The sequence below is a fragment of the Puma concolor genome, chromosome C1, assembly GCF_028749965.1.
Source record: "Puma concolor isolate L17-30 chromosome C1, mPumCon1.1.hap2, whole genome shotgun sequence".
Classification (NCBI taxonomy): Eukaryota; Metazoa; Chordata; class Mammalia; order Carnivora; family Felidae; genus Puma; species Puma concolor.
The window spans coordinates 56,210,090-56,230,630 of NC_141674.1; the positions used below are offsets into that span (position 1 = coordinate 56,210,090).

The 20,541-nt window shown below is 44.6% G+C and overlaps 1 protein-coding gene across 9 annotated transcripts in view; it reads right to left on the reverse strand.

Annotated features, from left to right (window-relative positions):
* Positions 1-613: 613 nt before the first annotated feature.
* Positions 614-20,541, reverse strand: part of GNG12 (G protein subunit gamma 12) — a 129,572-nt gene continuing 109,644 nt past the window's right edge. For all 9 annotated transcript variants that reach the window (XM_086717251.1, XM_086717250.1, XM_086717248.1 and 6 more), the window contains 2 exons: positions 6,179-6,297; positions 614-4,490 (listed from right to left, as the gene is read on the reverse strand). In XM_086717251.1, the coding sequence (XP_086573377.1) occupies positions 4,365-4,490; positions 6,179-6,271 (219 nt within the window). In that variant the 5' untranslated portion in view covers positions 6,272-6,297 and the 3' untranslated portion in view covers positions 614-4,364. The remainder of the gene's footprint in view (positions 4,491-6,178; positions 6,298-20,541) is intronic.

The following is a 20,541-nucleotide window of genomic DNA, read 5'->3' on the forward strand; positions in this document are numbered from 1 at the left end:
GAAGGAATTGAGGAGGAGGCAGGGTACCTTTGGCAAATACTTGGTGAATATGAGTCATTGTGAGCGTAATGGCTTTTTCATTTGTTATCTGTTTCCATGGTCACAGCTGGGTCTCAGGCTGGGAAACCACCCTCTCTACACATTGGATACCATTACATCATTCCTCTTTAATAACCTCCACTGCCTTCCTGTTGCTTGCAGGACAAACAAGTAGTTTGGGAATTACTCTGTACTCTAGTTTTGAGCCCACTCTCCTCCTCTTCCCTCATTTTCTTCCAAGACTTCATTCTAGTGCTTACAAAATTTCTTCTTTTCTCAAGACCCAGCTCACACATCACCTCCCTTGGAAGCCTCCTCAGACCTCACTGTTGTGGAGCTGGTCCTTCCTCCTCTGGGCTCTCACAGTACCATGTGCTCACCTTCACACAGGGTACTCTGCTGCTCGATTGTCAGTTTCTCTATCTGCCATGCCACCCTCCTTGCTCCGGACTGTGAGCTTTGCACGGGCTGGTGTGAGTCTTACTCATTAGAGGGTCAGAGCCTGGTATTCAACATCTGGCTCTCAGCAGGTGTTAAGACAATGGTAACTGAATGAAGGAGAATGGAAGAAAGCTGGTCTTCTATTAATTTATTGAGCAAAACACGAGTAGGATGATACAGTGAGGCACGGATCCAGTAAAGAGAAGGATGTTTTAATGAAACTTCTTTTGAATCTGTGAAGTACATGTGAAGGAAATGTTTCTATTCTTTCCATAGGACAGATTTCCAAACAATGATCACAGTGCTTAGGTTAATAAGATGCTGGACAGATGAGTAGCCAAAGAATGCCATAAAATAACAAAATCCCATCCCAGATTACTGGGACAAGTGAATGATGTTTAGAGTTACACGGCTAAAAACAAAACATTACAGTAATCAAGTCCATAAAACCAGAAAAAGCTTTATAACAAAAAGGACTTTCATAAGCTATTAAATGAGCATATATGATAGACGAACCATTTTATATTTGAAGCAGCTTATAGCACCAACACATTGGCAGGACCTGTAGAGGGGTAGGCCATTGGACCGAGGCTTCGGAGAGTGGAGGTGCGGGGGCAGGGGGATCTCCACCATCGTCTACTTCAAGCCCCTTGTTTTACAGATGGCAAAACGGAGGCCCAGTGAGATGAAGTGCCTCGTTCAGAGTCACACGACACAGCGGCACCACATTGGCTAAAAAAGGATCCAAGGCTATGATCCAGGCCACCCAACTTTAGGTAAGTGCTCTATTTTAATTTACACTTAATTCTATTTGATTCACGTATTTTGTTCCTGTTAATAGATCTATCATAAAAGAAATCAATACAATTCATAACACACTCCAGTATTATATTTTATGGAGAAGGACAGACATGTACTATAGTTCATTTCTTGGGCTTCTACAGATCTTCAATCAATAGTTGGAATAATCAGATGACACTTAGTTGTAAATTAGCTGAGAAGAAGGCATCTGAAGAAAAAGTTTGGTGCATCCTCTACTACCTAAACTAACCTACGCCTCAAAATTACTAAGTCACTGGTATAATTTCTTTGATAATTAAAGATTAGTAAAGTACAAAAACAGTATGGAAAGAAGGCAGGTCCTTCCTTTAAAAGATAATTATGGCACTTTCATTTTCATAAGGTAAGGAAATGTAAAAACCTGATTCTCTGGAGAAGAAAAAATAGCCACAACCTATACTTGGTGAACAAACTGGAATAATGTGTTTCTGTAAAATACTTCGGAGTCATGAAATTTTATCTAGCATATCTTGCCGTGGTCCTGAGGCCTCAATTGGACAGATTTATGCACTAATGAACATATAAGAATGAAAAAAAGTCACTGTTAACAGAAACAGCGTTAAAGGCAAAAGTATAATGAACACATTTAAATAGCTTCACAGATATGAAGCCAAAAGTTGCATGTATATATGTGATTGTATTTTTATAGTGGTAGTTGGAAAAACAACACGTACTGGGCATTTGTCCATTATCATAAACCAGCTGCTGTAGAACAGTTAAAAATGGTGTTTCATAAGTAAAATAAAGCCTGACAAAAGTGATTTCTGTATGTCCTATACATGTACTTTCTCACACAGACGTCTAGTTTTAAGTAAATCAACATTTAACTACAATTTTTCCCCACTGGGTCCAGCATCAAAGGATGTGATTTCACTTTTCTTAAACATGCCCTATACATCATTAGGAAGCTACATGATATTTATACTCCTAGCCTTTATGATATCTGACCAGGAAAAATGAAATCTTCAGGGACCTCAAGTCCATTCCTTACCACTATAAGCACATTAACAAATAGGGAGCAAAACATATTTGTTTTCCATTAGGTAAAAGAACATAACTTAGTACTAAGCAATGAACTATGCTACTGAAAAAGTGCACATATAATGAAAAGGTATAATAAAATTTCATAAAAATATTTAACAAGCTGTATTATAAATATTTAAAGAAACATGTTAAAAATCAGAGTGAAAATAAGATTAGTGTTCTGAAACTATCGGTAGAAAAATATACTTATTAAAAGAAAATGTCTCATTAAGTGAAGCATTAAATGCAATGTTGTCTTTTTCGTGTACATTTCAAATGTCACCTTTATCTCTCCTAAACAGGTGCCTACAATTTATGTGGAAACTGGTCATATTGCAAAACCCAGAGGCAGAGGACAAGAGGATAAGGCCAGTGGCATGATTTTCACATGATCTTGGAAAAGTGAGGGCAGTTCACAATACTGAACAGATAGGTGACTGGGGAAATACTATATATTTGAACAGTTTAAAAATAGCACTACATTTGTTCACCCACAATCCACTTAATACTTAAAACCAGACATTAGGTTTTAAAAGGGGCTTGTGTTGCAGGGCAAGATTGTACAGAACTAGGGAAAACCATCAGAAATAATTCCATTTTGGGGTTGACTCCTTTTTGAAAATAAGCTTTTAATCCTTCATCAGTAGTTATTTTTAATGAACTAAAGATGAATTAAAATATCAAAGGCTTGTGAATGGTTTGAGCCCTTAGGTGAGCTTTTTTTTTTTTTTTAAGAACGCTTTGTCTTTCTCTGATAAAGTTAAAATACTCTCTCTGGGCACAGGACATTCTTGGGATGCCCACTGGAAATTCCAAGGATGTGAGGGCTGTACTCATGTCCAGAGGAAAATCAAGGAACCTGCTGCTGGAACCCTGAAGCCCAAGTCATGTACCCCTGAATCCAAGCCTGCCTCGGGTGGTTTGTGGACAAGGTAGGGAACACACTGGCACTATAGCTATTTGAAAAGTGCCTGATACTGTTGTGTTTCATGTATTTCCATCCCACCATGTTCCACCCACTTGGGGCTGGGGAGGTGAATACCACCTCTGGAAAGAGATGTTCTAGTGGGAGAGGAAAGACAAAGGGCAGGGCAGAGAGAGTGAAATTACAAAGTTTGGCTGAGAAAAGCAGCTGGTTTTCACACATTCCTGCTCTCCTCTGGGCGGGGCTCATGTGCACTCTAGGCATTAGGGTGGACATTTCAGAGGTGTCTCTCCACAATCTAGAGAACATGAGCCCCAGAGTCTGGCCCAGAGGCCTCCCCCCCTCTTCTAGACTCAGGATCATGGGAGCCTTTTTAGGTTTCCTTGTCAATACCTGATAAGAGGGTTTTTAGTTCAGTTTTTAAATTTTAATCGGTATAGTTAATTCTAGCCTAAGAGGTCAGCAACATTTCTTCAAAACTCAATTACAGTGGATACCTTTTTGTACAATAACTATATGAAAAACTTTTATTCTATCTACATACAGCTCAAGACAAAGGTATAACTTCTGGAGTCGAACTGATGGCATGGAGAGAGAAATTTTAAAAAGGAAATAGCATTGATATGTGTATATACAAAGACATATATATATACACAAAACACTCCTCACCCATGTACACTGTACAGGTTGGCACAACCCTATTAAAAACATAAAGGTTTCAGTAAGTTATTCTTGGCATTTTAACCTAGACAGGTACTTAGGTAATTTAAGTCTTGATATGACTGGGTTATTCATATATTTAAAAGCAGATAATGTTTTTTTAAAATGGCCCAGACCAACTTTTCTGAAGCAGTAACCCAATAGGACACCATAGTTATCAAATGGAAAAGAAGATTGTTATTCTGTATTAAATGAGTAAAAGGTGTTTTAGAGAAAGGGCAGCTTGGAAAATAAAGACATCAGAGTCAATCGTTCCAAGTTAGAGTATTTTAGTTATTAGCAGTGGTTACCAAATAAGCTGAAGGTAAATGTCTTCCAAGGAGCTGCTCATAATTTGCTTTGTTGAGAAGAGGCGAGGGACGGTTTCCGTGTTCCTCTATAAGATGATGCAAGTTTTTTTATCCTTGAAAGGGTTTTCTGAGGTTGGTATCCCGATCAGCAAAGGGTCGCTCCTGGCGTGCTCCTCACAGTAGGACATGAGGTCCGCCGATGCCTTTGACACCTGACGTGTGGATGAACCAAAGCAAACACACAAGAAAATAATGTATTCACAAACTTTAAAAGGGTAGTTGAATGCTGGTCCTCTATGTAGAAGACTGGTGGAATGATCTTTCCAGACCCCGTTTCTCCCAGATTACTTGTCAGTTAAAAAGGAAAAAGATTTGTAAACGGACAAATCTGGTAGCTCTGCTTCTTTAACCAAGTGATCGGATTTAAAGATCGGAGAAAAATGACATCACGTGTCTCCTAGGGTGAGCACAGATGATGCACCACCAGCTAGCAACTATTCCCGCCAAAACATTTAGCCGGCATCGAAGCATCGGCAAGCAATGGTATCCCATGGGAGGGCCATTCTGCAAAATGAGTGGCCTGGATTCTTCAAAAGTGGCCTGTGTGTTAGATATTATTAGATGATCCCGAATGTTATAACTGTAGTGTGGTTATGAGGAAGGTGAAGTATTTAAGGGTGAAGAGTCACGATGTTTACAAATAACTTTCAAGTGGTTTAAAGGGTATGTGTTGTGTGGGTGTGTGTACAAGACACAGCAAAAGCAAATGTGGCAAAATGTTAATAATTGGTGAATCGTGGCAAAGGGTATATGGGTGTTTGTTGTGATAGCTCTTTCACAGGTTTGACGCTTTTCAAAATAAGCGTGGGAATGGGGAAGTATATGTGAATCAAGGGAAGGCTGTATCTTAGTTTGTATTTGATACAAAATTGGAACTGAATTATGGGCTTGGAGTCTGTATTCTTGAGAGAAGAGCTTTAGGTTCTACTGTTAAAGGTTGGTCTTAGAAAAATAAAAGGAGGGATAAAACCAGAATGGGAAGATTCAGTGCCTTCCTCTGGCATGAGTTAAAAACAGAAAATGCCACACCCTGTTCAGAAGTCTGGGTGGGCTATTCCACAGAATAATCAGATCAGTGTCCTCAGGCAAGGAACACAGGGCAGCTGAGTCCCGTCAAATACAGCATAAGCAGCCTCATGTTTTGAAGACAGGTGACTATCTCCAGGCCCAGAGGAATGTATCAGGTGACTGCTTCAGTTTCTAGGAAACAGCATTACTCACAACATTCCAGGGCACACACTGCCCAGTTCTCTCTTGGGATTTGGGGAGAAAAGACTTCGAAGTCAGGTGACCTAACAAATGCCTTCCCCTTTCTCGTAGATCTCAACTAAGGCTGGCATTACTCACCCCGGGTACAGAATGTGGTCATTAAAATAGTGCACACACATTTAAAAAAGTGGCGTAGTCTTAAAAAAGGAGACCCCGAGTGTTGACTTGCTATGCCAGACTATACTCTAACGCACTTAGTAAATTCCAGAGGGATAACAAGGGTGTTTATAAAATCCATCTAGAACCCCTGTCCCAGTGCATAACACAGAGATCACGGGACTTGGCTGTGTTCCTTCAGGGAAGGTAGGTTCTTGGGGAATCCTGTCATTGGGTCTAGGTTTTCTGTTCCAACAGAGAGGCTAACTCAGACACTTTGGCTTGCCTGTGCTTTTGAAATGAAGCCCAGGCTGGGCAGAAATAAACGTTAGATTCTGAGGCTCTCAGCCGGCCCTAGGAAAATCCTGGCCCCAAGCCGCAGGGAATGGCACTGCCTTCTCGGAAACGTGGCCCCGCCGTGGGGAGCAGAGGGGCCTGATCAGAAAACACGTTTGATCCCATCCAGGCCTCTTACCTTTATTCTCTCAATGGAGGCTTCCATTCTCAACTGCTGCACAGTTCTCCTTGCCTGGGCGATGTTGTTGGTGCTTGCTGTTTTGCTCGACATTGTCAGGTACTGTTTTTACCTGAAACCTGAAAAGAATGTAAGTTGTTTAAACATTCCTAAAGTTTGCATTACTTAGGGGAAAAGGATGCATTTTTCCCAGTCATCACGGGCTCTGTGAGGTAGTTATGAGAATGCCCTCCCATTGGAGCTCCTTCATAAATCTTTCCTTTGCAGAAACCCAGTACTAGTTTCATCCGTCCACCCCAACACGCAGCACAATGGAGCCTTTTCTAGCATCTTCTGAGAGGAAACAAATATACATAAACATTTGCAGTAGTTAGGGGGCCTCCGGCACATATGAGCGTATGCAAGCACAGGCCACATTACGTGTGTAGTTTAATATTACTGCTATGTCCTTTAATAGAAGGTTTGATTTTATTTCATTTTGGCTCTCTTACCCAACTATTACACTGATTCAAGTCCTGGCAACAGAAAACAGCAAAGGAGAGTGCCTCTGGAGAACTTTGCACAAAGGGTGCATTTTTAGGTGCTATCGAGGTTTGCAATCATTTGAGGAATGTTAGTTAGGCAGATAAGGAAGCCTTTATTCAAGAAAAAGTGGGAACCTTTCAGCTGAAAGACTCTCAATGATGAACCCCCTGCAAATGTCAAAGGGGATACACTGAGCAGCCTAAAGCCTGAATATTTAACAGAACTCTATCTTTCCCTCCTTTACCTCTCTCTGGCCTCAGCCAGGGCGTCCAGGGCACTTGCTAATCCTGTACCCCCACCACATGTTTGGGGGTTGACTCTCCTCTCAGGCCTGAGCCCTTGGAGCCAAGGCTGCTCTTTTCCTCTCGCTCCCCAGCCACCTGGTAAAAAGGAAATGAAACCTCCTGGACCTTGAGCTTTAATCCGGCTGGTTGTCCAAGGACATATTCCAAAAGGCAGGCAGGCAGGCTAGGGAAAAGCACTACTGGTGCCCCTGCCATATATGGCTAAGTTCTGTCTTGGCACGGTGGCGAGTGGGGGAAAATGCAGAGCTGGCAGGCCGGGTGGCAGTTTTGTGACTCATAGAAGCAGGTGGACAGTAGGTATGCCTCCCTCGTACTATGCAAGGGCTCAGCAAAGTCTTGGGGCACCGTGGCGCCTGCAGCAAACCCAGATTGACTCAACCTTCTGGAAGGGCCGCACTTGCAAAAAGCATCTCTGCCATAAAGGCCTAGGACCAGGCAGGGCTACAAAACATGCCCGCAACCCCCAGGCTCCACGGTGTCCACCACGTGGCCACCAAGGTGCTCTGCCTGAGCTCTGCCACACTTGGAATGCTCCCAAGGGCTTGGCTCCAAGATTTAGACAGGGCTTTGGTCAGAGGTGGCTTTGGGTCAACTGTACAAATAAACCTGTGTTTTTAACTGTGTGCAGAACTTTGACATCCAGCCTCATCGTCATGCTTCATATTCCTGGGTTTGGACCCTGCCTCTGCCACTTACTAGCTGGGTGAAACTGGGCTGATCACTTAACCTCTATGAGCCCAAGCTTTCTTCTGCATAATTTGAGGAGATGATGGTTTTTGAGGAGCCACTTTGCTGATGCACATGTAGTGTTTATCAGAGGACCAAGGTACCCCAAAAATAGCAGCTGCTCTTGTATTTATCCTTGGGAGGCCACACCCAGCACGATGAATCAGAATCGCCTGTGTACCTGGCTGCCTCGCCCAGGTCAGTGAGGCTCCAGGATTCTGATGACGGGGCCTGGGTGGGCCATGGCATGAGGCCCCTAGTAAGTGCATCCTTAGGTGATTCTGCTGCACTCTGCTGTCAGGGTAGAATGGAATGGCTGGTGACAGACAACAGAGGATTCCCCTAGAAATAAGGATGTCCCACCAGTGCAGGAAACTGGGAGGAGGAATCATCCATACATCATACACAGGGCAGGGTGGCCCGGCTTTAATCCTAGGCCTTGGCGACCTCATTTCAACACTCCCTGACTCGCTGCCTCTTCCTCAGATTCCAATCATCCTGCCCCACCCAAGGGAGAGGCCTAGGGTCCTCTCCCGGTGGTTTTGCTCATACCCAGCGGCCTGGCCCAGTGTTGTTCTGTGCTCCCAGGCAAGCATTTATTAACAGAGCCTTTGAAATGGGACCGTGGCAGAAGGCAAACCTCCCTGCAAGCAGAGTGAAGCATCCGGATTCATGGCATTCTAGTTCCACGTTTTGTGCCCTGCAGCATGTTAAACTGGGCTCCTGTGCCAGTTGGCAAGGTTTCTGAGATTTGGCCCCCAACCTCCAGAATGTGAATATGATACCCTTCTGAAGGTCCTGTGGTTTCCAGGCTGCATCCTAAGGACTTTCTAAATGTCCCTTTGCATGAGAATAACGCCAAGCATTCTCTTCTCAGGCTCCAGGGCATAAAGTTTCCAAGGCCTGCGCAAGTTTCCCTGTAACTGCACACCAGTTCACATCGGTCAGGCCTGGACCACTCGTTGCTCCCACCCACGTAGCTATGAGCAAAGAGCCCACAGTCAGGCTCTATAAAATACTGGGGTAGGGGCACCTGGGTAGCTCAGTCAGTTAAGTGTACAACTTCGGCTCAGGCCATGATCTCACGGTTCGTTCGTTTGAGCCCTGCGTCTGACTCTGTGCTGACAGCTCGGAGCCTGGAGCCTGCTTCAGATTCTGTGTCTCCCTCTCTCTCTGCCCCTCCCCGGCTCGCTCCCCCTGTCTCTCAAAAAATGAAATGTTAAAAAAAATTTTTTTTAAATACTGGGGTAGGTCCCTCTGACATCGGTAAGAAACTTTGCCTCTAGTACCCGTGAGTTTCTTCGTGTATTATAGTTGTGATTGAAAACAGCAATTCACAGATCATACTTGCAGGTTTAGCGCCTCTGGCAGGTTTCCCCTATTCTGATATCTGCTCCCTTCACAGTCCTCCCTGTTTCTCAGACAGCTTCCTGCTTCCTTCTCCTGGGGACGCTTTCTCTTCTGCTTCAGGGGGAGTGGAGCCCGTCCTCTGGCCCCACCAACTTATCTTGGGCTCCCAACGCAAATATGAGTTCTTTTCTCAAAGTCTGTTTCCCTCTCCTACCATATGTCTAAACTCACCCAGAAAAGTAGTTAAAGTTTAGGAGATGGGTGATTTTCACACACAGATTATTAACCACCACCAACTTCCTACTGAATATAGGAATAGCGTTTGGCAGGTCAATTAAATGGGGTATTTGTGGCCATTCCTAGAAAAAGTTGTGTACCAGGCCACTGGAGAACATCATCTCTTATTACAACATTCTTCTAACTCAGGGAAAAGTCAGATCAAAGTTACAGTTCCAACTTAAGGAGCCCCATGGAGGGACCCAGGGCTGAGATGCCTCCTGTCACTGCAAAAACAGCCACTGCTATTTGGTTGTGGAGAGAGAGGAGGTGTTTCCAGGAGCTGGAGGTCTAGCTGACGACTTCCTCCTAACCTGCAGCTTCTCTGAATCTCCTCAACAGCTGGACCGAGAGAACAGGTATCTCCAACCATCTTTGTGCCTTGAGCGGGTTTTCTTTGCTCTTCCCTCAAAGGCAAGGATGTCTGTCTGTTTGTGCTACCACGTGGATAAAAAGCTTGCTTTATTCTAAGAAAGCTTCCAAGGCAAACACCACCAGATATTTGTATGAAACCCTAGACTGCACACGTTGCTTTCATGCGCAGCGGTCCGTGAAGCCTCACTACGATCCTGAAAGGTGTTATTACTATTTCATACTCATTTTATAGATGAGGCAACTGAAATTAGAAAAACTTGCTTCAAGTTAACCCAGCTCATAAGCCCTGAACAAGCTCATAAGCCTTTCACCCCGGAAGCCATGCTTCCTACTGCACCAAGGAAAGGATACAATTCCAATTAATTTGATTCACAAACACTCAGGGCTAGGGTGACCTTGACACTGATGACCTGGAGTTGTGGGCTTGCTGACTGCTTTGTGTCTGTGCAACAGCCCTTCTGGTGCAGAAAGCATCTGTTTATCCGGTGTCCTGAAAAACAGGCCTCCCCTCTCCTTTCCGCAAGCTAAGCAAGAATGTTCTAGCTGTCACGACCAGGCAAGGACTGAGGTCAGCATCTGGAGATCCTGAGCCACCAGCCCTGCCTCTGCCTCCCTAAAGGGCAGAGGCCTGCACAGACCCCCAGTTTCATGAAACCCTGGCTGTAGCTTCTGCAGCCTTGTTCACATTTTTACAGGTGGCTAGCAAATCTAAATAAACATACATAATATTTAGTGATTCAAATAGTTGGCATTGGTTTTAAGGCTGTTGTTCATCTGAATTCTTAGGTTCCTAGAAATTCCTAGGAACAACATTTCCCATTAGGGAAAGAAGAGCATCTTAACCTTTGTCCAGAGGGGTCTGCTGCACGGAGAGGGTGGGGATGGAAAGTGTGTGAGGGAGCACACTTGGGGAAGCAGCAACTGAATCACAAGGTCATCCTGGCCGGGCAAATAACTGAAGCACTGGACCGAAGCCAGTGTTCTGAGCAAATACACCCCTTGTGTCTATAATAAAAGAGCAGGTTAAAAAAAAAAAAAAAAAAAAAAAAAAAAAAAAGGCTTCCATCAGATCTTCCTTCAACTATCAAAGTCTTAATGTCTTACCCTGGCTTGGCCCTTTATCAGTCCCCCTCATCTATTAACGGGGTGCAGGCAGCAACACTTAGCTCACAAGGTTGTTGGGAAGAGAAACAAGAGTGCCTATCAGTACGTAGCTTGTACACACAGATACTTAATAATGTTGGGTCCCTTGGTTCACTGACAAGACTGAAAATCATGCATTCAGGTGTGAAACAGGAGAAAAATTCACCCAGCAAAAGAGCAAAAGAAGAATGTCAAGGCAATATGATGAGGTAGCAACATGTTTCTAATATGGCCTTAGAGGGAGGACAGTCAGATCCGTAGAACAGTGTCTCTATCTCCTGAACACTTCTTTTAAATCAGAGCCTGCAAGCTGAATCCAGACTACTGATGTGTTTGACTGGGCCCCACACAGGGTTAACTCAACTGTGTGTGTTGGGGGCGGGGGGGGGGGGGGTTAACTTTAAATTGTCAACATTTGAAAAACTGAGCTATCCCTTTCAGACAAAGAAAGATTTCTGGAAAAATCAGAAAATTTTATAAAACTGGGCTGAATCTAAGTAGAGGCTGCTGCTTTAACATTTGCTGGCATACCTGCCCATCCCTCTATTTGAACTTGTGACATGGCCTTTGTACTATGCCTTGGACATTTAGTTCCAGGGACATACTCAAGGATTAGGGCAGGGGACTTGAGCTCACTCCTGCCCTTGCCACTGCCTAGTTCTGGGGCCCCAGGGAAGGACTCGCAACCCATGTAAGCCTCAATTTTCTCATGGGAAAAGTGGGGATAATAATACTTTCCTATTTCAAAGAGCTGTTAAGAGCATCAGATAACATAAGCATGTGAGTATAATAAATACAAAGAATACTTTTGCTGACTGTTAAGTACCTATACCTTCTGATCACATCCCCTGAGAAGTACTCTAGGCACCTGCAGTCCCTGATGGTTGGCACTGAACAACTGCCCTACCTTCCTCCTGGGGCGCCCTACTGAACCGCCCTGATGGAAAGAAAAGTAACCCCCCATAACTCAGAATAAAGTGTATTTGGAGATAGGGCCTTTACAGACATGATTAAGTTAAATGAGCTTATTAGGGTGGGCCCTGATCCAATATGACTGGTGTCCTTATAAGAAGAGGGAATTTAGGGAGCATCAGGATGGCTCAGTCAGTTAAGCATCCAACTCTTGATTTCGGTTCAGGTCATGGTCTCACAGGTTTGTGGGTTCAAGCCCCACATCAAGGCTCTGTGTTCACAGTGCAGAGACTGTTTGGGATATATATTCTCTCTCTCTCTCACTCTCTCTCTCTCTCTCCCTGCCCCTACCTTGCTTGCTTGCGCACGCTCTCCCTCTCAAATAAAAAAAGAAAAAAAGAAGAGGGAATTTAGAGACAGATGGGCACAGAGGGGAGAACATGTGAAGGTGCAGGGAGAAGACGGACATCTACGAGCCACGGCTCGTTCTCTTACAACTAGGGATCTGGAGGATGCGGGCTCCGCCAAAGGGACAGGGATGTGATCATCAGAGATCTGAAGGTGGAAGTGAGAAGGCCGGTGCTTGCGGCTTGGCTTATTTTCTGCTGGCAAGCAGGGCGGTGAGCAAGTTGCTCTTTGGGAGCATCCCAGCATGCAGTCTCTATCGATGTGGTGCTAAGAAACTGTGTGGCTACAGCAGTCTCCCAATTCTCCACCTCCTGCTGGGCCCCCGGGGCCAGTTCTGTGGTGATGTCTGGAAGCTGGTCCTGGTTGAGAAGTCAAGAACCAGTTGCTCCGGCCCTTCTACTGATTACACAAGTACCTCGTCCCCTGTACGAAAGCCCATTCTGCTCGCACTGCCAAGCACGCTGCTTGTGGTAACTGAACCTTGACTGATACACAATTGTTAATCTGTTGTTTTGTAATCTGTAAATAACTTACAAAGGCTAGCTGTGATTTCTATTATTATCATGCCACAATTGAACACATCAAACCCTAAGACCTGAAAACGTGGAGATGCAAGCCATAACATTCTCTTTCTCCTTCTCCCCAACCAGAGCTCACAGGCTGTAAGATCAAGAGTGGTGAACCTGTGACCAGCCCCATGTCCTGCCCTGTTCCTGTCCAGTTTTGAGAGCAAAGAGCAAAAGAACAAGTTACCGGCCCATGGGGGAGAAAAATGAGAGGGCGTGATGAGGAAGGGCTGCATGGAACAGTGGAAAATGCCACTGCAGCTGGGGAAGACAGAGTGACTGGAGCTCTTCTAAGAGTTTATATGGGCTCAGAATGAGCAGGATGAAAAAGAGTAAGAACAGCATTCTCTCAAGACCTCAAGAGTGCATCCTCTAAAAGTAGCATGCTTTTATACTTGCAGACCCCTGCGAGGTCCTCATCTGGTACCTTTGATGAGTTCACTTTACCTGCCATCCAGCCACATGTCCCTGAATAATAATGATGATGGTGGTGACAATGTTACTGTTGTAGGTATAATGACAAAATGTGACAACTACCACCATTTATTATGTGCCTGGTAAGTGAATTCCATGAATCATTTCATTTAATCCTCTTAGAGATGAGTTCTTCTATCATTTCTGTTTTATAGATGAAACACAGAGAGGCCAAAAGAGTCTTGCTGAAGAGTATGCTGATTTATGTAGCAGAGCTGGGACTCAGGCCACCTGACTTCCAAGGTCATCCTCTTAATCACCACCCTATACTGCTGGTCTCTGAACATTAAGAGTACAGGAAGGAATGGGAAGGAAGGGGGGGAACTGTCAGGAGCCCTGGACAAAAGAAGACATGACCTCCATTTAGGGCCCACTACTCATTTAGATAGGTGGTCTCCATACCAATGACAGCAGGTGTTGAGAAAGTGGCCTTGGAAGAAGACTGAAGTGAAGAAGAATTGGTTGCTCTTCATTAAGAGAAGGACTGTCCCAGATTCTAGGTAAGGCTATTGCTAAAGACAGAGGATGATCCCATCATCCCTAGCGAAGCTGGTAGGAAGCCATGAGAATGAGCCAATCTGGGTAATAAATCCAGGAGAGAGCTGCAGAGCCTGAGTAGCGGGTTCCTAACTTCACTGTATATCTAGAGCATCTGAGGCACTTATTTAAAAAAAAAAAAAATCTGATTCAATAGGTCTGCAGCTGGGCCCAAGAATCTGTATTTAAAGCTTCCCATGTAATTTTGATTTGGTCTTCCTGAGAAACACCAATAATGATTGCCAGAGTCTTGCCTCTTGGTTCTATTCACGTTTATTTTTGCCTGGGAATAAAATATGTCCATTTAAAAGAACGCCACTTATGGGGCGCCTGGGTGGCGCAGTCGGTTAAGCATCCGACTTCAGCCAGGTCACGATCTCGCGGTCTGTGAGTTCGAGCCCCGCGTCGGGCTCTGGGCTGATGGCTCGGAGCCTGGAGCCTGTTTCCGATTCTGTGTCTCCCTCTCTCTCTGCCCCTCCCCCGTTCATGCTCTGTCTCTCTCTGTCCCAAATAAATAAATAAACGTTGAAAAAAAAAAAAATTTTAAAAGAACGCCACTTCCTATCCATGCTTAACTTTCCAGGGTTCTGAACAAGCCCCGGAAAATACTCCTTTTTAATGACCTGAACTTACAGGATTCAGTGCCCTTCAGCTCGAAATAGCTGTTATCATCTAACATAGTTCTTTGCTATAAAAGTCTAACTTTGTTTTCTGAACAGCCACTTCCTTCTGGAAAAGTTTCTCCTCTTAGTGATGCTAGACTATCCTGTTCTTGCTTGTCCAGTGATATTCCTTTCTACAGTACAGCTCTTTCCTCTGACTCCATTTTCTCATTTCTCCAGGGCTCCGTCCCGGAGGACTGATGTAGCAGAGTGAACAGGGCTTTGACAGATAAATTTGGATCCTGGCTCATCACTACTACACCTCAAGTTGCTTCACTTCTCTGAACTTCAGTTTCCTCATCTGTAAAATAAGAAAGGATAATAATAGTACCTACTTCACAGGGTTGTTACCAGGAGGAAATGAAAGAACGTATATACATTACACAGCACCTGCCTGACCCACACTGGTCCTCAGTAGACGTTGATCTACCCTTATGACGTTAGCTATGACCAACGCACTTCGCATACAATGCTTTACCACAATCTCAATGTCTTAAATGAAAGCCTGTTTAAATTTACATGTAGGGCACCTGGGTGGCTCAGTCAGTTGAGCATCCAGCTCTTGATTTCGGCTCAGGTCATGATCTCACAGTTTGTGGGGCTGAGCCCCACGTTGGGCTCTGTGCTAACAGTGCAGAGCCTGGTTGGGATTCTCTCCCTCCCTCTCTGTCCCTCCCCTGCTCACTCTCGCTCAAAAAATAAACACTAAAAAATTAAAAAAAATTTACATGCAAAATGGTGCCCAGTTGCTTTAAACACAACACATGGAAAACCCAGTGAAACACCACTGCCTGCCTCCAACCTTGCTGGTGTCCCTTTCTCTATGAGTGACACCACCACTGTCCTGGTCACTAAAGCATCCCCTTTTGCCTTCTCCTAATTCCTTAGACCAAGTGTTATCCAATAGAAATGTGAGCCACATATGTGATTATTTAAAGTTTTTTCTAGTAGCCACATGAAAAAAAGAAAAAAGTGACATTTTGTTATCTTCTTTAGATGAATATGACCAAAATTGAAATGTAATCCATGTAAAAAATTACTGAGATGCTTTACTTTTTTTTGGTACTAAATATTTAAAACCCGGTCTGCATTTTACAGATACAGCACATCTTGATTTGGACTGGCCGCACTTGAAGTATTCATGAGTCACACAGTGGCTGCCTCACCAGACAGTGCATCCTCAGACCCTGGCACTTCCCAAATTCTCTTGATCCCTATGTTTTGACAAACCCCTTATTTTTATTCTTCCCCATTCTCCCCACTGCTATTTGACCTCTGTCTTGGCTCCCAGAACCTCATGTTAGGGCCACTGTATCAGCCCCCTAACAGGACTCATGCCTCTTGTCTTTCTTTCTCCGATCTAATCTATCCTGACCAGTATATGCACAGATACAATGGCACTGTCAATTTATTTCCCCTGGTCTCAGAAGAGGATTCTCCAGTCCCCCCAGAAGAGTCCAAAGGGCTCAGCTTTGCAATCCAGATCCTCTCTAATATTTCTGCCACCATAATAAAAACCTTCTCATCGCCAATGAAGGAACTGAGCCATTGAGAAGTTAAGTGTATGCCTCGTATCAAACAGCTAGCAAGCTGCCTGGGTGGGATGCGAGCCCAGGCGGTCTGATTCCAGAGGCCAGGCCCAGAAGCTTCATTGCGATGCTGCTTTAGTGCCAGGGAGCTGTCACCACACTCCCCATTTTTCTTGTGGGCTGTGTTTACAAGTCCTCTTGCAAGTATCTGAGCAAGTTCTCTGCCTGCTTCTCTTGGCCTATTTACATTCTCTCTTTTGGGGGCACCTGGGTGGCTCAGCCAGTTGACCACCGACTTTGGCTCAGGTCATGATCTCACAGTTCGTGGGTCTGAGCCCTGAGTCAGGCTCTGTGCTGACACAGCAGAGCCTGGAGCCTGCTTTGGATTCTGTGTCTCCCTCTCTCTTTGTCCCTCCCCCACTCATGCTCTCTCTCTCAAAATAAACATTAAAAAAATAAAATAAAATAAATTCTCTCTTCTTTTAGGCCCTAGTTCACATTTTTATCTCTTCTAGGAAGGCCTCTCTGCTTTTGCTTACAGTAATTTATTCCCTTTACGAATTCCTGCTAAATGCTTAAAGCTTAGGAGTTCAAGGACCCATAGGGGATGGCCCAGGCACGAGAGAGGCAGGGAGCAGGAGCTGTGTGTGTACTTATGTTACTCTTTCTGAAGGAAGACATATAGCTGTCATCCAGCAGTTTTATTTTGGTGCTAATGATATGGCAGCTAATGCTTATTGTTATGTAACTGACTTCGTATGTACGAATATTGTCTTCCCACCAGACTGTGAGAAGTTTAGCTGAATAATAACAGTATACCAGTAACATTTATTCATTACTTATTCTGTGCTAGGTACTATTTAAAAATACTCTATACCGTTATTAGTTCATTTACTATCATCTGCAACCATAAGAGCTCAGTTTTATCATATCTGTCAAGACTAAAGCTTAGGTTAAATAATTTGCTCAAGATCAGATAGCTAGTAAGTGGTAGAGACAGAATTTGAACTCAGATCTCTCTTACTTCAAAGCCACACCCTTAACCAGACAGGTGAGTTATCGCACGCCATCTTCTCTGTCACACTGACTAATGCAGAGAATGGGGCCTTAATAAACAGTTGGGTAAGATGTAGCCACCAACACATCAGCCAGTGAACGTCTCACTCTGGGGTGTTTGTGTCGGGTGTTTGTTTTCTTAGAAACAGGATACACCCTGCTGCTCCTTCCCACAAGTATCCCACAAAATACGGACTGTTCCAAGCCAAAGGTTACCCACCTGTTTGGTTCCCTTCACAGCTTTGAGAAGCCTGGGTGGAGTCCCAGACACTTGACAGGGTCAAGCTGCCCGTGAACATTCACCTTCAGCATGCGCTGGCCACTTGTGTAGCACCCAGATTCTGAGGGCAGTGCTGATTGCTTTGTACCCCCATACTGTGCCCAACCAGGTTTTCAGCCAGTGAAGGGGGGCCGTAGGGCGCAGCTGTGTGATGGTGACCTACAGGGGTGCAGGACCCAGCCCCTTAGGCTATATGTCAGGCCAGGATCCAGCAGAAGCATGTGTTTGCAGTCAACAATGAGTATGACCTTTGCAAACAAGTTTTCCTCTCTACCTAACACAGCAAGACGGCTTGAGAAATGATTTGCTCATATTTGCATGGCTGGCTTAAGGGGCAGCTGGCAATCTTGTCTGTTAATAAATACATGGATGAATTCTATAATTATTTAATATTCAACACAAAAGCTAACAGTTACAAAGTGATTTTCTGTGCCAGGCACTGTTATGGGCTTTATTTAAAGTTATTTTATTTACTCTGAAAAAGAACTTACTATTTCATTAACTAATTTTTAAATTTGAAAACAATATGCTGCTAGTAAAAATTTTAAACAACAAATTTACCCAAAGGGCATACAACAAAAATTAGCTGTCCTACTCTAGACTACATGAGGTGATCACTGTTATCAGTTCCTCATGTCGCCTTCTGAAGACATGTGATGCATACACAAGCATGATTATTTACATATCTTAGAAAACACCAACGGGAGCATGCTATATGCATGGCTCTGTAGCCTATTTTATTTTATTTTATTTTATTATTTATTTATTTATTTACTTACTTACTTAACTTTTTTTATTTATTTTTGAGACAGGGAGAGACAGAGCATGAACAGGGGAGGGTCAGAGAGAGGGAGACACAGAATCTGAAACAGGCTCCAGGCTCTGAGCTGTCAGCACAGAACCCGACGCGGGGCTCGAACTCACGGACCGCGAGATCATGACCTAAGCCAAAGTTGGCTGCTTAACCAACTGAGCCACCCAGGCGCCCCTATTTTATTTTTTAACTACCACTCTATTCTGGAGATCATGATGATGGTGGGATTATTAACCACTTTCCCAGTGAGGAAACCAAAGCTCTCGGGGATACCTTGCGAGTAAGTGCCAGGGCTGAAATGAACCCTGGTGTTCCTAACCATCACTGCACACTGCAGCCACCTGCAGGTCCTGTGTGAGGAGCTTGCTGGGGCTGGAAAGCAGAAGTGGGAATGATGAGAGAAGCAGAAGACAAATCTCCTGCCTTAAAAGGACTCACTGTTTTGGAAGGGGGGGCAAACGATGTTATATGAAGTGAGAGAATGATTTCCAAACAACATAAGAACATATTCGAGATACAGTTCCCTGGTACCCTGAGGTGCTAATAAGCATTTGTGAAGGGAAGCAGTCTCAGAGCGGGGAGTGGCCTCAGTGGAGAAGTCCCCATAGACTGGTTAGTCTCCATACCAGCAGACAGCAACATCGTCACTGGGAACTTCTTAGAAGTGAGGGTTCTTGGGCCACTTGGGTGGCTCAGTTGGTTAAGTGTCCAACTCTTGATTTCAGCTCAGGTCATCATCTCATGGTTCATGGGATTGAGCCCCATGTTGGGCTCCGTGCTAACAGCACGGAGACTGCTTGGGATTCTCTCTAACTGCGCCCCCCCCCCCCCCCCCCCGGCTTCCCCACTCATGCACATGTGGGGGCATGCTCTCTCTCGTGTTCTCTCAAAATAAATAAACATTAAAAAAAAAAAAAAAAGAAATGAGGATTATTCTCAACCCCCCACCTGGACCTCCTGATTCAGACACTCTGGAGGGGTGGGGCGTCCCAAGCAGTCTGTAGTTTGACAAGCCTACCAGGTGGTTCAGATGCTCCCTAATGAAGAACCACTGTGTTAGGAGGAAGTGATTTCTGAATTAGAACTTTTTAAACTGGAGCAGAATCCAGCTTTTAAGTAAATCAACAATTGGTCTATTTAAACCAAGCCTGGTCCATATCCCTGGCATTATCCTAGGACTAAACAGGCACACAGCCTTCATGTTGAGGAAGTTATTCCTGGCAAAGGACACAGGCCCAAAGCTGTCAAAGGAAGGGGGCATACATTCCAAACAAACTCTGACCTGTAATGTTTTCTGTGGCCTTTTTGATACTCACACCCAGAGAACTTGTACCTTCCTTTCCATATGTCTGTGACCAACTGGGAGCCCTTCCCATCGGCCTTCCTGGACCCCCTACCACCTGCCCTAGCTGAGCAGGGATGGAGGTGATCTACAATGGGATCCCTTGCCCAGGACATTCTCTACAACATAGCTGTTCTACCCTCAAAAGCAGAAGAACAGAGACATTTTGGATTCTGGTCATAAAGGCCTAGCATCTGATCTACTTTAAGCAAAGGACATGCTTTCTGATATTGCTAAGCAGACAGACGTTCACTTGCTTGCCTGCAGTCCATTTGGACAAACCACCCAAACACTTAATAGGATGACTGAAAGCGAAGAAACAGGCAAGTGCTGCTGCATCCATTTTAGATTAAGAGGCAACCAGGCAGCCGTTTTATTGCTTTGAAGGGGCCAGGTGCTTGGAGGCACTGGAGGAGCAGGGTCAAAGAGAAGGCTGACAAGAGTCTACAGTCACAGTGGGGGCTATGCCACCTAACAAACAAGGCATGTGGCATATACCAGACTGATAGTTAAAAGGCTTAGGACTCCCAACAGGATAGAGGAAGTCTTGGGAAAATAAGGAATAAAAGGCCAATAAAGCAAGACAAAGGTAAGCATAGGAGCTTGGGGAAGGGATGGTCAGTGGGGACTTGGGGCAGCAGAGAGGTGTGTGAAGGATACATTTCTTAAACGAATCAATCCTTGAAGGGAAGGAACTGGGTAGGTGGTAGCCAAGGAGTGAAGAGAATTTCAGAATGGATATGGAGGGAGCAGCAGAAAGTAGGTTAAAGCTGACTCTGTTATGTGAAAATGGGAGCCCCACAGGTTTCTGAGCAGAAGTGACAGACCTAGGGAGTATTAACAGAAAAAGAACCGAGCAACATTGGATGGAACAGAACTGGGAGACAGAGAAAGACAAGATAGACTATTTCCATGGAAGGCCTAGGGACAGGCAACACGGGAAAGAGCCCAGGCTTTGGGGTCAGATGGAAGTGGGTTCAAATCTGGGCTGTGTCACTTAGTGTTGCAGGATGTTGAATGAATGATTTAGCCTCACTGAACTCTTAGGTTCTTTGCCTGTAAAATGGGATAAACAAGAGTGCC